Source organism: Hyaena hyaena, unplaced genomic scaffold (genome assembly GCF_003009895.1).
Source record: "Hyaena hyaena isolate Hyena2069 unplaced genomic scaffold, ASM300989v1 scaffold_35, whole genome shotgun sequence".
NCBI lineage: Eukaryota > Metazoa > Chordata > Mammalia > Carnivora > Hyaenidae > Hyaena > Hyaena hyaena.
In genome coordinates this window covers 1,634,382-1,648,948 of record NW_024080667.1, presented here as the reverse complement: position 1 = coordinate 1,648,948, position 14,567 = coordinate 1,634,382, and the positions used below count along the sequence as shown (strand labels likewise).

The following is a 14,567-nucleotide window of genomic DNA, read 5'->3' as shown; positions in this document are numbered from 1 at the left end:
ATGTACGAAGAACTCCTTGCATTTTTTAAAACATGCCCCCTTTTGATGGATAGTTAAGCTTCAATATTTGTGTCCCTATAAATAATATTTCCATAAATACCTTTGTGTGAAAACATGCAGATATCGTTTGTCTCCCTCCCCCCTCCTAGCAAGCCACAGAATGAGAATTTCCCAGGCAGGGGGCCTGGGAACCTGTAATTTTATAGAACATTCCAGATACATTCTTATAATCACATATGTCTGACAATCCTTGACTCAAACTTCACAGGCTTGGGTTTATGGGCTTTGCGTCTGAAACTCCGCTTTCTTTGGTTCCTGAAAAAAAATCTGTAAATACTCTATAGAAGGGGTTCTAAACTTAGGTTTTCTTTTCACTGGGGGCACATCAGAATCTCCAGGGAGCTTATGAGAACGCATGGTCCCCAGAGCAGGCCCGTTCCCGGGGAGGCTGCGTAGGGTTGTCAGATTTAACATAAATAAATAGATTAAAAAGCATGTAAATAAAATACAGAGTGCCCAATTAACTCTGAATTTCAGATAAACAGCAAATAATCTTTTGTAAGCATAAGTGGTCTTTTTGCAATTGTTGGGACATACTCATACTAAAAAATCATTTGGCGTTTATCTGACGTTCAGATTTAGCTGGGTGGCCTGTGTTTTAACTGTCAATCTTAAGTATGAGTCCTTGGGCGAGGCCTGGGGATCTGCACTTGGTCCGCTCCCCCCCAGGGTCTGCCGTCGCAGGGCGCCCTTGGAGCCCACGTTGAGAACTCTTGTTCAGGTCAACACCTTCTGGGTCAGGAGCCCCTCCTCCGTGCTGCCCCAGGACCCTGGTACGTCCACGAGCAAACATACTTTAATGATCTAAGGGGGATAAGGCAGCTGGGCAGGGGCAGGGAAGTCTGTCCTACATCTTCAAAGCCAAAGGTGACAGAGGTGACGTCACGGCTCCTGCAGCCTGAGGGATCCTGGTGACCTTCCTGGGCTGCATACTTAGGGCTGCCTGTGGGCTCAAAACCCCAGGATTCGGTGTAGATCCTCCAAATTTAATTTATTTATACTCCGCCTTGTCCCAGAAAGGATTTTAAGCCTTGGAGGTCTCGCTCAGTACAGCATTCTTGGGGACGGTGAGCACGGTAAATGGGCCACCTCTCTGGGACACACATGGCAGATATTAACTGTGTGCCCACCACGGATGGGCGCTGTGCTAATTTTATAATCATAATCCTCTCTCTCAGCCCTCAAGATGAGCCTGCAAGGTCACTGCTGCCGTTGGCCCCGTTCTGTAGATGAGGACACAGGGATTTTGAGGGGTCTGGTGGCTCGCTCAGCAGCACTCAGAAGCATGCAGGCGGCAGAGCTGGGATTCTGATCAAAGCCTGCCTTGCTAACCCCCTCCTCCCTCCGCCGTCCCGCTCCCTGGTGAACAGTATGGCCCTTGTGGCTGAGGTTCAGTGGGGAAGTTCTATATTACATTTTGCTTACACTGGGGCCAGTCTAGGTGAGGGCCCCAGGGACGTTTCCGATCGGGGGTATACCAGCAGCGGCTACGTGCGGGCTGTCTGCTGACTTCCATGCTTTATGTCTAGATCAACGCCATGTAACACTGGGAAGCTAGAGACCCAGGCATACAAAAGACCCTGGTCAGGGTCACAAAGCGAGAAGGCTGCAGACTACTGATCTGCCTACAGAGGAGCCTCCGTCTCTGAGTTCTCAAAGGCACGTGCCTGCTTCCCATCCCCGCCCCCGACCAAGCTTTGCACTGTCAGGAACATGCTATGGTTCTGGGTTCGCAGTGGTGCAACTCTTACATGTCATTCCAGGAAATGACCACAAGAGGGCGCGAGGAACCACACCCCGGCCAGGGGATAGCTGTGTACCTTGCAGGCTCCAGTGGGTCCATGTCACTGGTGTGCACGGGACCAGCACTGCCCTCTGGAGGCACCGGTGGTGACACGGCACGCCACCTCCGGCCCCCTTCCCCATGGGGGCCTGGACTCACCGAGGATGGGTTTTCGATGACCAGTTCGTAGGTCAGCCCTCCGGACCCAAATCTCAGGAGGTCCCCAGGTAGCAGCTTCACGGCCACGTTCTGAATGTGGCACTCGTTGACGAAGGTGCCGTTTCTGGAATTGAAGTCCTGGAGAACAAAGCTGTCCTCGGCCTCACTGTATTCAATCAGTGCATGATGGTTGTCGATGTCAGCAGACTGAAATACAGAAGGAAGGTGTCTGTATTCCATGATACAAGACTAACGGCAGGGGCCCGAACACTCACTAGTGAGCACTGGTATCAGAGGTGCTAAGCGCCTCTCCTGGCCGGCTGGTCACTGCAGCCCTCATTCAAAAATGCTTGACACGGAGGGTCAGAGAAGCCAGCGACCTGGCCGAGGCCACGTGGTGAGCGTGTGGGGGCGCTGGGGTGTGTGTTCTCTCTGACTCCACGATGCTGGGTGGGGACTCAGGCAGCACAGAGGCAAAGGGAACTGGTGCTGGGGGGGGGGGCCTGGATGAGCACATGTGTGGCCAGGGAATCGACCACTTTCTAGATCCCTGACCCCTCACAGGTGTGCTTTTGGTTGTCCTGAACGGCAGGACAGAAAGCAAAAATGGCCCCAAATGCAAACCAGAAAGGTCAGTAGGCAAGTGAGTATGGTCTACTCTCCGGCCAGGAAAACACCGAGTTCATGGAATAAAGTATATGCAGTTAAGGGGGGGGGGGGTGTGTGTTCTAATGATTGATGTTCATCATTAGTTTTGTGTTCAATTCACTAAAAAAATAACATTTAAAAAATATGACAGAAAACAAGAACCAGATAAAAGAACAAACAAGACCTTAAAATCATGTAGGCTCCCGTCCCCGCAGAGGCGGGCACTGTGAACACTGGTGGCTCACATCCTTCTCGTCTTCTGTCTGTTGCTGACAATCTTGTTAAAAATTTTAAACAGAACTGAGATCACATCACATAACGGAGTTTTATTAACTACCTTTAGAAAACCTGGGTGTACAATGAAGATTTTCCCATGTGATTAGTTATTTCTGTTGCTTCTTAAAAACTACTCAGAATTTATCGAATCGAAGATGATTTTTTTTTTTTTAAGTAGGCTTCATGCCCAGGGTGGAGCCCAATGCAGGGCTTGAACTCATGGCTGAGATCAAGACCTGAGCTGAGATCCAGAGTTGGGCACTTGACTGACTGAGCCACACAGGTGCCCCAATGCTCTACCTTTTAACAGTAGGCCTGGTGTGATTACATTTCCAAAAAGAAAGGGACACCAGACAGTGTGTCTGTGAATTGGCAGTGAGGGGGGTTGAAGGCTCCTCTGTAATTTCACTTTGATCAGAAGAGTGAGCTGAGCCCAGTGCCCAGAAGGAAACACCATATTCCCCTGGCCGTGGGGCTCTGGACTGTGGCTGTGGGCCATATGTGAAGCCCTTCTCTTTTTAGGACACTGCCTATGGGACATCCACTCCAGCTTGTGACTTTGCAATTATTTTCCAAGTTAATATTCTCGTAGGGCATGTGGGTGGTTCAGTCGGGTGAACATCTGACTCTTGATTTTGGCTCAGGTTATGATCTCATGGTTCATGAGATCAGGCCCTGCATGGGGCTCGGTGCCGATAGTGTGGAGCCTGCTTGGGACTCTCTCTTCTCTCTGCCCCTCCCCTGCTTGACGTGCCTGCATGTTCTCTCTTTCTCTCGAATTAAATAAATAAACATTTAAATTTATCTTCCTGGAGTGCCTCATCCAACTTTCATACAAAGAGTACTTGCACTTAGAAATCGACAGTGAACTCGATTAATACAATAATAACCAATCACCTGTATCAACAAGAGTAAAGCTTATGTTATTTTGATATACAGTAATATAATAGCTTGCATTAATAGACTATATCAATTAAACATTGCATGCCAGGAAATTTGCTAAGTGCTCTATTGCATTATCCATTTCATCTACACAATAACCCAAAGGGATAGCTCTCCATTTTGTTGGTAAGGAACCTGAGGCTCAGAATGATTACAATTGCACCCAGCTTGACTATCCTGGCTTCTACTCAGATGTGCTTGACTCAAATGTCTGTGTTCTTACTCACTTTGCAAATACCATACACATGGGCACTCAAAATACTGACATGCCAAAAGAAAGCAGGAGTAACTATATTAATTTCAGACGCAACAGACTTATCAGGGATGTCTTATCAGGGATGAAGAGAGGCACTGTATGATGATAAAGGAGTCAGTTCTCTAAGAAGACGCAACAAATCCTTAATTGTATGTGCCTAACGAGGAAGCATCAGAATAAGTGAGGCAAAAACTGACAGAGGTTCAAGGAGAAATAGGCAAATCCATTATGATAGTTAGAGACTTCAACATTCCTGTGTCAGGAACGGCCAGATCCAGCAAGGAGATAGTTGGTAAGGATAAAGCTGAATTGAACAACACCACTGATCAACTAGATCTAATCGACAGTTATAGACGACTTTACCAAACAACAACAAAATGCACATTGTTCTCGAGCTCACATGCAACATTCACCAAGAGAGACTACATTCTGGGCCACAAAACAGAACTCAACAAATTTAAAAGGCAGAAATCCTACACAGCATGCCTTCAGGCTACGATGGAATTAAACTAGAAATCAGTAGCAGAAAAAGAACTAAAAATTCCAAAATATTTGGGGATTGAACGACACACTTCTAAACAGCTGGTGGGTCAAGGAGAAGCCTTAAGAAAAATAAAAAAGTATCAAAATGAGGTGGAAGTAAATGCAAATGAAAATAGAACTTATCAGAATTTGTGGGATGCAGTGAAAGCAGGGCTAAGAGGGAAATTTATAGCAGGGAATGTATACGTTAGGAAAGAAGAAAGACTTAAAATCAACAATCTAAGCTTTCATCTTGGGAAACTAGAGAATGAAGAGCAATATAAGCCTAACACAAGCAGAAGCAAAGAAGCAAAACTTTGGACAGAAATGAATGAAATAAAAAATGGGGAAATAATAGAGAAACACCAATGAAACCAAAAGTTGATTCTTTGAAAAGATCAATAAAATTGACAAGCCTCTAGTAGGCTAACCAAGACAAGAGATAGGATACAAATTACTAAAACCAGGGGCGCCTCGGTGCCCCTGAATTCGACTCAGGTCATTATCTCACTGTTCGGGAGTTTGAGCCCCATGTCGGGCTCTGTGCTGACAGCTCAGAGCCTGCAGCCTGCTTCAGATTTTGTGTCTCCCTCTCTCTCTGCCCCTTCCTCACTCATGCTCGGTTTCTCTCTGTCTCATTAATAATTAATAATAATACAAACTCAAAAACCCCCCCAAAAAAAGAAATGAAAAAGAGATGTTCACTACTGATCACATAAATATTATAAACAATTCTATGTCCACAAATTTGATAACATAAACAAAACTGACCAACTCCTTGAAAGATACAATGTACCAAAATACATACAAGGAGAAATAAATAATATGAATAGGCCCTTATCTGTTAAACAATTGACTCAATAATTAATAACTTTCCAAAACAGAAAGCACCATGTCCAGATGGGTTCACTGGTGAATTCCATCAAACACTTACAGAAAAAATGATACCAGTTCTCTACAACCTCTTTCAGAAAACAGAAGCAAAAGAAACACTCCCTAACTCATTCTGTGAGGACAGCATTACTCTAATACCAAAACCAGATGAAGATATTACAAGAAGGGACAACTTCAGACTAGTTTGTCTCATGAACATAGATGCAAAATCCTCAACAAAATATTAGCAAATCCAATCCAACAATGTATACACCACAAGCAAGTGGGATTTATTCCAGGTATGCAAGGCTGGTTCAACACTTCAATATCAATTAATGTAGTCCATCACTTCAAGAGGTTAGAGAAGAAAAGTCACACGATCATAGCACCAGTTGAAGAAAGAGCATTTGACAAAATCCAGCATCTATTTGCGATTAAACACACCTTCTGGCAAATTAGGAATAGAGGGGAACTTCCTCAACTTGATAAAGAACATCTGTAAAAACCCCTACGCTAACATACTTACTGGTGAGAAACTAGAAACTTTCTCATTAAGATCAGGAACAAGACATGGATGTCCTCTTTCACACTTCATTCTTAACACGCCTCTGTGTCCTAGCCAGGACATGCAGTAAGAAAAGAAAAGGGAGTAAAAGGTATACAGATTGGAAAGGAAGAAACAAAACTGTCTCTGTTTGCAGATGACATGACTGCCTATGTAGAAAGTCCCAATGAATCCACAAAAACACTCCTAGAACTAGTAAGCAATGATAGCATGGTTATAGGATACAAAATTTATATATGAAAGTCAATGGCTTTCCTATATAGCAGAAATGAACAACTGGAGTTGGAAGTGAAAAACACACCATTTATATTAGCAGCAGAAAGAGTCGAGAAGAGAAGAGAAGAAAGATTAAGAAAAGGAAGATTAAGAAAGAATGAAAGACTAGACAGACATACTTGGGTATAAGTCTAACAAAATATGTAACGATCTATATGAAGAAAAGTATAAAATACTGATGAAAGAATCAAAGAAGATCCAAATAAATGAAAAGACAGTCTGTGTTTATTTGCAATTCCTTAGTGATACATGATGTTTAGCATCTTTTCATAAGCTTATTGCCATTTGTAGATCTTCTTGAGTTAGGTGACTGTTCATATCTTTCACCCAGTTTTAAATAGGGTTGTTTGTTTCCTTATTGTTAAATTTTAAGACTCATTTACTTTGGACACATGTTTATAGCATCCTTATACCTAACTGCCAAAAGCTGAAGCCACCAAGATATCCTTTAAAATGCGAATGGAAGGCCGGGGCGCCTGGGTGGCTCAGTCGGTTAAGTGTCCGACTTCAGCTCAGGTCATGATCTCGCGGTTCGTCAGTTCGAGCCCCACATCGGGCTCTGTGCTGACAGCTCAGAGCCTGGAGCCTGCTTCTGATTCTGTGTCCCCCTCTCTCTCTGCCCCTCCCCTGCTCATGCTCTGTCTCTCTCTGTCTCAAAAAAAAAAAAACTATAAAAAATTTTTTAAAAAATAAAAGGTGAGTGATAAGCAAATTGTGGTACATCCACACAATGAAATAATAGTCAGTGATGAAAAGAAATGAGCTACCAAGACACAAAAAGACACAGAGGAATCACGGAAACACACATTGCTTGGTGCAAGGAGCCGGTCGGAAAAGGCCACGTACTGTATGATTTCAACCATATGAAATTCTAAAGAAAGTAAAACTATAGAGAGCATAAAAAGATCAGTGGTTTCCAGGGGCTCCAGTGGACATGGGGCCAGACGAAGAGGGGAACACAAGGGTGTCAGGATGGTGAAATTATTCTGTATGACACCGCTTGGGGCATACTTATTATACATGGGCTGAAAACCACAGCATGTATAATGCCTAACGTCAACTATGGACTCTAGTTAATGATAACACATCAATATGAGTTCATCAGTAGTAACAAACGTCCCATGTTTAAAAAGCAAGATGTTAATAACGGGAAGCTCTGTGTGTCTTGGGGGCAGGTCTATGGGAACTTTGTGCACTATCTGCTCAATTTCCTATAAACCTCCATCCGTTCTAAAAAAGAAAGCATTCTTAAAACACACTAAAACACATTCGCTCTTTGGGAAACGCCACTCACATCACGGCCATCCCCCTACCCACTGATCTCTGTGCTTCATGAACCCTTGGTAACCCATCGAAGAGAGAAATTCTATGTGCTGCTTTTTGTTTTCCTTTTCCCAGGCCTCATTACTTTCAGTTCCTCAGTAGCTGCCGGGCCATTATTAAGAAATCAAAGGAAGCAGTAAGTTCTGAATGACTCCATAAAATGGGAGGGGCCTCGGCCACATGTTGGGCCGAGAGAGTGCTTCCTGGGACTGCCCTATAATACAAGACCCTCCACTTCCTTGGAAATTCGCTAAAGGCTACTGTTGGACACACGCCCCGTTGCTAACATAGGCTGAATGTATGAGCTCCATCCCGCTGAGCTGTCCCTCTGCTCACACCGGGCGTGACACTGGGTAACTCAGTTGGATATGCATCAGACCCTTGATTTTGGCTCAGGTCTTGATCTCACGGGTTCAGGAGAATGAGCCCCGCGTCCGGCTCTGTGCTGACAGCACGGAACCTGCTTGGGATTCTCTCTCCCTCTTTCTCTCTGCCCCTCCCCCGCTCCCTCTTTCTCAAAATAAATAAATATACTTTAAAGAAATTAAGAATAAAATCATCATATGATCCATCCCCAAGCTCACTTTTGGGTATACATCCAAAAGAACGGAAAGTGAGGGCTTGAAGAGATATTTGTACACAATGTTTATGACATTACTGCAAGGGTGGGGAGGTGGAAACTACCCAGGGTCGCCGACAAATGAGCGGATAAGCAAAATGTGCCACGTACATAAAGTGGAATATTACTCAGCCTTAAAAAGGAAGGACATCTTGATGCATGCTACAACATACACAGACGTTGATGGCATTAGGCTAAGTGAAAGAAGCCCGTCATAAATAGGCAACTACTGTATGATTCTACTAATATGAAGTATCTAGAGTTTGTTAGGCTCATAGAAAGAGAAAGTAGGATGAAGGCTGCCAGGACCTAGCGGGAGGGGGAAATTGGAAGTTGTTTGATGGTTTAATGGGCATAGAGTCTCAGTTTTGCAAGATGAAAAAGTTCCGATTGGTTATACAACAGGGTGAACACACTTCACACTACTAATCCACACACTTAAACAATAGTTCAGACGGTAAATGTTATGTTTTGCCACAATTTTAAACATGGCTAAGATGAAGTGCCTCACCCGACATCAAGATGAACAAGGCACTCAGGACCGAGATCTGTGTCCTTGACTTGTCCCCTATGCTTTCCAGAGTAGATAGTAATTAATTAATTAAATTATTTAATGTTTATTTATTTACTTTTGAGAGAGCAAGAGAGAGCGAGCACAAGCTGGGGTGGAGAGAGAGAGAGAGAGAGGGAGACACAGAATCTAAAGCAGGCTGCAGGCTCTGAGCTGTCAGCACAGAACCTGACGCGGGGCTTGAACCCATGAAGTATGAGATCATGATCTGAGCCGAAGTCGGATGGTTAGCCAGCTGAGCCACCCAGGTGCCCCGAGAATAGGCAGTGATTTGATAGTGAGAGAGGAAGGGGGTGAAACTGAATATAGAACATGCATTAAAAAAAAAAAAAAGTCTCCTGCAGGGGCGCCTGGGTGGCTCAGCTGGTTAAGCGTCTGACTCTTGATTTTGACTCAGGTCATGATCTCATGGTTCACGGGTTCGAGCCCCACATTGGGCTCTGTGCTGATGGTGCAGAGCCCACTTGGGATTCTCCCTCTTTCTCTCTGCCCTCCCCACTTACATGCATGCTCTCTTTCTCTCTCTCATAATAAATAAATAAGCATTAAAAACTAGTTAAACATTTTTAAAAAATCAAGACAATTCAAATAGTAAATGATGACGTTTACTAAAATATATATATATTTTAAAAAAGACTCCTGCATTTTAAATACCTTTTAAAAGTATTTAGTGGGTCCATACAACACTGAGACTTTGACAAATCCACTAATGCCAAACATCTGCTCTGGTGACCTTGGCTTTGAGGAAGCCGTTAGCTTGCCGCCAAGGCTCCACACCAGCTCCGGTCCCTTCCCCTGCCCCCCAGCTCGCACTGCTCCTGAGGATTCTAGGCCAGGGCTGGCTCCCTTCCTTCTTGTTCATCCACGAGCCAGGCTGCTGCAGCACCCCAATTCTCTAAGGTGTATTTTCAACCCCCAGTTCATCCCCAGGCCCCCAGTGGATGCTGCCACGCTCACCTCCTGCATCCTGCCTCCTCCCCTCCCCGTATAACCCTCTCAGTAATGACGGTAATGACACCCCCAGCCCGCCTGCCACTTCTCTCCACGGCTCCTGACATTGTCCCTACTGGTGCCTCCAAAAAGCTCTCCAGCAAGCTCCATGATGCCACACCCTCCCCACGGCGACAGTGCAGGGAAGAGGCAGGATTTTGACTACATTGAAGTGGGCAGGACGGTCCCCAAAAGAGATTCTGTGCCCTGAATCTGGATCCTGTGAGTATGCTCCACTTCAGGGCACAGGGACTGTGCAGATGTAAAGGTTACTCATCTATGATCTTGAAAGCGGGAGAGTATCTTGGCCTGTTCAGGTGGGACTAATCTAATCCCATGAACCCTTAAAGGCAAAGAACGTTCTCTGGCCGGAGCTGGACAGGGGATCAGAACAGGGCATCAGGGAGATCTGAAGCACAAAAGGGACCTGACCCCATGCTGCTGGCTTGGAAGACGAAGGGGCCCACCAGCCCGGAGCGTGGGCGGCCTCTCGGGCTGAGAACCACCCTCCGGTGACAGCCAGCCCAGAAAGGGACCTCAGTCCATGGCACACATTAAATTCTGCCAACCACCTGAACAGATCTGGAAGCAGATTCTCCCTGGAGACTCTGTGGAAGAGCCCAGGTCCACCGCACGCCTTGATTTTGACCTCGGGGGCCCTGGGACGGAGAAACCAGCGGAGCCTACCCTGGCCTCTGAAGTACAGAATGCGACCTCATCCCTGGTGGTGTTGTAAATAGAACACAAATACAACGGGCAACATGACGGTACTGACAGCACCAGGCGCTGATCCAACGCCTTCACAGTGATTCAGTCTCACAGCACGGTCCCTGCAATCATCCCCAGGCCCCGTACACAAATCCACAGCAGAGAAGGTTCAGCTGCATAGCTTGCTGGAGACCCTACAGCCCATGAGAGCGGAGTCAGGCTCTGAGCCGGCCACCCGGTGGCAAGGTCATGCACTTGACTGCTCTATCCTCGGGCCACTAGGTCTGCTCTTCTCCCACCCAAATAGCAAAGATCATCAATTCCTCCCCAGCTTAAAGGCCTTTTGGTGAGGGCGAGGTTCCTCTTCACGTGCTTAGCCCGGCTTCCACCTTACAATGTTACCACCAACATGCCACTTCGTCCTTTTCTCTCAAGCCAAATTATTCCCCAAACATCTCCGGACCTTTGCACATGCTTTTTCAACACCTGATGTCATTTCCTGCTTGCTCTGTCTGGAAAATCCCCAGGCTTCCTTCGGTCTCTCCTTTCTTTTCTTCCTTTTTCCTTTCCTTTCCTTCCTTCCTTGAGTGCAAGCAGGGGAGAGGGACAGAGGGGGACAGAGAGAGAGGAATCTCAAGCAGGCTCCACGCTCAGGGCAGAGCCTGACATGCGTCTCAACCCCACAACCATGAGATCAAGACCTAAGCTGAAGGGCGGCTGGGTGGCTCAGTCAGTTAAGCATCCGACTCTTGGTTTCGGCTCAGGTCATGAGCTCACAATTCCTGAGTGTGAGCCCCCTGTCGGGCTCTGCGCTGACAGTGCAGAGCCTGCTTGGGATTCTCTCTCTCCTTCTGCCCCTTCCTCCTTCTCTCAAAATATATTTAAAAACTTAAAAAAAAAAAAAAAGACCTGAGCTGAGATCAAGAGTCAGACACTTCATAGACTGAGCCACCCAGACCTCCCCTGGCTTCTCTTGAAAGAGGCATCTCCAGTTTGGTCTTCTCTGAAGAGCTCTCTGACCCCCAGACGGGGTTCTTGTGGGGCCTCAATGCACAACCCTAAGGCTCCTGTTCAGGGGAACGTGCTGCGTCAACATTCTGTCCCCACACAAATCCCCCACTAGAGGGGCCCACCCCAGCTAGTGGCGTGAGGACAATCCCCAGAAAATTTGTGTCATGCTTCATGGGCAGTCCTCACTCTGGATCTCACACCATGGAATCTCCCCAGCTTCGTGAGCTACTTTACTATTCCAGAAGGAATTTCAGATAGTCCCAAAGCTAAATTTACACTCAAGGAAAGAAACTTCTTTTCTCTAGAAGCGCTGAGTCAGACAACCCAGAATCTGAAACCTGGCCCCACCTCTCTGACCAGCTGTGTGATTTTTTACTTAACTTTTCTGAGTCCCATTTCCACATCTTTAAATAAGGATAATAGTGATGATAGCAGTTCTTACACAACATGTTTGTTTTTTTTTGAGAATGTGATTTTGTACATATGTACACAGTATGTAGAGTATATATAAAAACACATGAGGTACAGGAAGTAGTCTATAAATGTATGCCATAGCTGTTCGTATCATTTGTCTTCTTGAAGAGATTGTGATCTGCCTCCTCATGTCCACTAGAACGGCTACTATCAGAAAAAAAAAACAAAAAAAAACATGGCAAAGGGCACCAGGGTGGAGGCACTTGGGTGGCTCAGTCGGTTGAGTGTCCAACTTCAGCTCAGGTCATGATCTCGCGGTCTATGGGTTTGAGCCCTGCATCGGGCTCTGTGCTGGCAGCTCAGAGCCTGGATACTGTGTCTCCCTCTCTCTCTGCCCTGCCCTTGCTTGTGCTCTGTCTCTCTCTGGTTCTCAAAAATAAACAAACATTAAAAAAATTTAAAAAAAAAAAAAGGCACTGGGGTGGCTCAGTCAGTTAAGCGTCTGACTCTCGAGTTTGGCTCAGGTCATTATCTCACAGTTCATGGGATTGAACCCCATGTCAGGCTATGTACTGACAGCTTGGAGCCTGCTTGAGATTCTCTCTCTCTCTCTCTCTCTCTCTCTCTCTCTCTCCCTCCTCTCCCTTTCTCTCTGCTCCTTCCCCACTCACCCTCTCTTTCTCCAAAATAAATAAATAAACTAAAACAAAACAAAACAAAACCCAGGATAAAACGAATGCTGGTGAGGATGTGGAAAAAGTGAAACCTTGTGCCCTGTTGGCGGGAACGTAAAAAGGTGCCACTGGGGCGCCTGGGTGGCTTAGTCGGTTAAGCGTCCGACTTTCGCTTAGGTCATGATCTCGCCGTTCGTGGGTTCGAGCCCCGCGTCGGGCTCTGTGCTGACTGCCAGCTCGGAGCCTGGAGCCTATTTCAGAGTCTGAGTCTCCCTCTCTCTCTGACCCTCCCCGCTCACGCTGTCTCTCTCTCTCTCTCTCCTAGAAATAAATTTAAAAAAAAAAGGTGCCACTGATGTGAAAAGCAATATGGTGGCTCCTCAAAAAATTAAGAATAAAATTATCATATGCCCCCAGCAAGCTCACTTTTGGGGATACATCCAAAAGAATGGAAAGCACGGGCTTGAAGAGAGATTTGCCCACCCATGTTCCTGGCATTATTTACACCAGCCAAAGGTGCAAACAACCCAAGCATCCACTGACAGAGGAGCAGATAAGCAAAACGTGCTGAAAACATACCACGGACTACACACCACGGACGACCCTTGAGGACGTTATGCTAAGGAGAGTAGGTGTCACAAATGGACAGATGCTGTCTGAGTCCACTTACGCCAGGCACCCACAGCAGTCAGATTCATAGAGAAGGAAAGAAGAAGGGCGGCAGCCAGGGCTGGTGGAGGGGAGACAGGGGTGCTGTTTAATGGAGTGCAGGGTTCTGCAAGACGGGGAGCTCTGGGGGCGGCCGGTGGCCATGGCTGCACCTGGTAAATGTATCTCATGCCACTGAGCTGTACACTGAAGGATGGTCAAGATGGAAACATTCTGGCACAAAAACAGACACATAGACCAGTGGAATAGAACAAAGAACTCAGAATTGGACCCACAAATATATGGTCAACTAATCTTTGACAAAGTGGGAAAGAGTATCCAATGGAAAAAAGACAGCCTCTTTAGCAGATGGTACTGGGAGAACTGGGCAGCAACGTGCAGAAGAATGAAACTAGACCACTTTCTCACACCACACACAAAAACAAACTCAAAATGGATGAAGGACCTGAATGTAAGACAGGAAACTATCAATACCCTAGAGGAGAAAGCAGGAAACAACCTCCTTGACCTCATCTGCAGCAATTTCTTCCTTGACACATCCCCAAAGGCAAGGGAATCAAGAGCAAAAATGAACTATTGGGACCTCATCAAGATAAAAAGCTGCACAGCAAAGGAAACAATCAACAAAACTAATAGGCAACCGATGGAATGGGAAAAGATAGTTGCAAATGACATATCAGTATCCAAAATCTATAAGGAACTCACCAAACTCCACACCCAAAAAACAAATAATCTAGGAAAGAAATGGTCAGAAGACATGAATAGACACTTCTCCAAAGAGGACACCCAGATGGCCAACAGACACATGAAACGATGCTCAGCGTCCCTCATCATCAGGGAAATGCAGATCAAAACCACTCTGAGATACCACCTCACGCCAGTCAGAGTGGCTAAAATGAGCAAATCAGAGAACTCTAGATGCTGGCGAGGATGTGGAGAAACGGGCACCCTCCTACACTGTTGGTGGGAATGTAAACGGGTGCAGCCCCTCTGGAAAACAGTGTGGAGGTTCCTCAGGAAACTAACAATAGAACTCCCCTATGACCCAGCAATAGCACTGCTAGGAATTTACCCAAGGGATACAGAAATGCTGATGTATAGGAGCACGTGTACCCAATGTTCATAGCAGCACTCTCAACAATAGCTAAAACATGGAAAGAGCCTAAGTGTCCATCAGCGGACGAATGATCAAGAAGATGTGGTTTATCTATACCATGGAATACTACAT

The 14,567-nt window shown here is 46.0% G+C and overlaps 1 protein-coding gene across 7 annotated transcripts in view; it reads right to left on the bottom strand.

The window, feature by feature from the left end:
* Positions 1–14,567, bottom strand: part of FHAD1 (forkhead associated phosphopeptide binding domain 1) — a 126,569-nt gene that overhangs the window by 101,952 nt on the left and 10,050 nt on the right. For all 7 annotated transcript variants that reach the window (XR_005527846.1, XM_039229067.1, XM_039229071.1 and 4 more), the window contains exon 3: positions 2,003–2,209. Coding sequence is in view for 6 of the 7 variants with exons in the window: in XM_039229067.1 (XP_039084998.1) it covers positions 2,003–2,209 (207 nt within the window). In the remaining variant the exon portion in view is untranslated. The remainder of the gene's footprint in view (positions 1–2,002; positions 2,210–14,567) is intronic.